At 43.6% G+C, this 2,875-nt stretch overlaps 1 protein-coding gene across 1 annotated transcript in view; it reads left to right on the plus strand.

Moving 5' to 3' along the window:
* The window catches only part of LOC101846877 (Golgi-specific brefeldin A-resistance guanine nucleotide exchange factor 1), a 42,028-nt gene that overhangs the window by 21,626 nt on the left and 17,527 nt on the right, over nt 1-2,875 (plus strand). The window contains exons 22-25 of the mRNA XM_013081477.2: nt 217-389; nt 1,113-1,212; nt 1,836-2,012; nt 2,584-2,648. Coding sequence (XP_012936931.1) covers nt 217-389; nt 1,113-1,212; nt 1,836-2,012; nt 2,584-2,648 — 515 coding nt within the window. The remainder of the gene's footprint in view (nt 1-216; nt 390-1,112; nt 1,213-1,835; nt 2,013-2,583; nt 2,649-2,875) is intronic.

Here is a 2,875-nt window from a genome sequence, read left to right on the forward strand (position 1 = left end):
TTCCCCCCCCCCCCACCCGCATTGAAGGGGTTAAAAATACCTAAATTTTAAAAGAAGGATTATTTTGTTGTTGTTGTTGTTATTGATCCAGCAACAGCTGGGTTCTCGCCCTTCTGTCCAGTGCCATGTAGAAAGGATTATTTTAAAGCACTTGTATTGTGGGATTTAGTTTCTGATGGTATGTCTATTATCCTTGTTCTTTGTCCTACTCCGCAGGTGCTGTTACATCGGGGCTCGTCCAAAGAAGGCGTTTTCCTCCACTCCCCGACCGGTGCTTTCGACCACGAACTGTTCACCCTGATCTGGGGCCAGACCGTGGCGGCGTTGTCCTTCGTCTTTGACAAAAGTGCCGAAGAGACCATTGTCCAGAAGGCGGTCTCAGGCTTCAGGTACCTGGCGCGACCCTGTTTGTTCTTGTTACTTACTTACTTGGTTGGTGGGTGGTTTGTGAGTGCTCTGGTGGGGTTTGCTTCTTCTTTCCTATCAAACGTCTATTGTCCTTTTCTCCCCTTCTTCTTTTTTATGTTTGCATAAACCCACACCGTACTTTGTTACTCTCTTGTAACACCTCTAATCTTATGGCGCTCATTTGACTGTATTCAGTTGCGAGCGCCGTAAAACCTCTACTAAAACTAAAAACTTATTTGGTTGGAGAATAGGTATCATTGCAGGCGGCACAATGCCATAGCTGCTCCTCCCTCCTCTCCAGGATCCATGAAAGGGTCTGTCCGTCTGCTGATCGGGCCAGTTAACAGCAACAAATATATGTTTGTTCTTGTTGTTGTAAAGTAGTAAATCGCTGTCTTTGGTGTAGTGGTTAGGCTTTTTGCTATCTCACACGAGGAGAGACCCAAGTTCGATTCCAAAGTGGGGAGAATTTTTTATTGAGTATCTCACTGAGATCGCGACCCCAGTGCTTTCTTGTCGTATCTCCATTTAGGATAGGGTTAAGTATGCTCTTTTGGTATCATTGAGACTATATATGCTTTTATGGTATCAATGACTGCAATTCTGTCTAAACTCCTTTTTTGGCACTCATATGACCTTATGCATTTGTCAGTGCCATGAAACCTCTACTGAAACAAAAACACTCTTTTTTTTTTCCCCCACAGGAAATGTGCAATGATCTCAGCTCACTATGGCATGAGCGATGTTTTTGATAATCTGGTCATCTCTCTGTGCAAGTTCACAACTTTGCTGAGTGCTGTGGAGGTAAGGATGACGAGGATTTACTTAAACACAGTGTTGACATCCTATGAGATTGTTTATAGAAATGGGTGGTAGCTTCTGAACTGTTGGATATAGGCTTATCTTCTCAACTGTGTGAGCTGTGTGTAAGGGGTCAAACCAGGTGATCTCCACCTCCTTCATTCACAAATATCTCGACTTCTCATAACTTGCTGTTCTGGGCATCAATGTCATTGCACTCCGGACAGGTCCATAAGTGCTCAGTTCTCCCCAGCACCAAAGCCCGCAAGGTATCCATACTGATTGTTCTATTCAAGATAAATAGATCATTTTAAGTCCAAAGTAAGACGAATGAACAAGCTTTTTAAGATGATACCAATAACTCTACATGCCCCAAATTAGACGAGAGCCTGATTCCAACGAGTTGTGACATATAGTATAATAACGACACTGTCCAGGACACCCACCTAAGACAACCTTGTTTTTCCACGACAGTTGGTGGCTAAATCTGCACCTGGACATGGATGGCTGGTGCCTCTATAAATAAATCATTGGTGGTCATGGTCAAGGTCAGTTGATGGCTGTCTTGGGCAATTTCGACTCTTCATTTATTATACTATTTTTATGATTGTTTCCTGTCTCCCCAGAGTCCAGAGTCTATACCCGCCTCCTTTGGGATCAACCTGAAGGCCCAGCTGGCGGCTAGGACGGTGTTTGGGCTGGCTCATCGGCACGGAGACATCCTGAGGGAGGGCTGGAAGAACATCCTGGACTGTATGCTGCAGCTGTACAGAGCCAAGCTTCTGCCCAAGTCCATGGTGGAGGTAATGGCCCGTTTTGTCTATACAGACGTTCAATTTAGCTAAACTCCTCATCTCAAGCAAGCCGCTCCCAGCGGTTCACGGTCGGAACCACTCTGCCGGTGAGCTGCTGACAGCGGTTTTACTGTCGTATCCATACGACGTGGGGAACTCTGTGCCGCCACTTAACCCTATCCGTACGTCGTGTTTTACTATCGTATCCAACTTTCAAAGAGGAAATTTACTCGTTAATCCAATCCGTACGCTTTACATAGCAGTCTGTCAAAATAATTTTTTGAGAAATGCTGAAAGTTTCAAAGAGGTCTTCGTACTAGAAGTGTTCTAAAATATGAAGAATACAACCCCAGGGGGGACAAAATGACCCTGGGGCGTACGGAAAGGGTTAAATAAAAAAAAACAAGTGGGGTGATGGGAAGTAGCCGTTTGTATTGATGATTTTTATTTTTAATTTTCCAATGCACCAAACTCGCATACACACTTCCAACATACACACTCAAGCACTGTAACGATAAGGGAATGTATGTTACATTTTTTCTTAGTTTCCTTTCTAAATAATTTTTTTTTTTCCCCACAGGTGGAAGATTTTGTGGATGTTTACGGGAAGATTTCCATTTTGAGGGAAGAGTCCACCACCACAAGGTTTGTGATTGTGTGTCTTGATGTTGGAGAGGAAAGCGAGTGAATTGAGGTTGTTTTTATGTACTCCGATTGTATCCTTGATTTATTAAAGGAAAGCAAAGAAAATGAAACTCTTTTTGTGGGTCGTTGGCGGGTGCTTTGGTGTGGTATGCTCCTTCTTTCCTATTGAACAACTATCGTCTTTATCTCTCCTCCTCCTTTTTTATGTTTGTTACTCTCTTGTAACA

The sequence above is a fragment of the Aplysia californica genome, unplaced genomic scaffold (assembly GCF_000002075.1).
Source record: "Aplysia californica isolate F4 #8 unplaced genomic scaffold, AplCal3.0 scaffold00132, whole genome shotgun sequence".
Lineage (NCBI taxonomy): Eukaryota > Metazoa > Mollusca > Gastropoda > Aplysiida > Aplysiidae > Aplysia > Aplysia californica.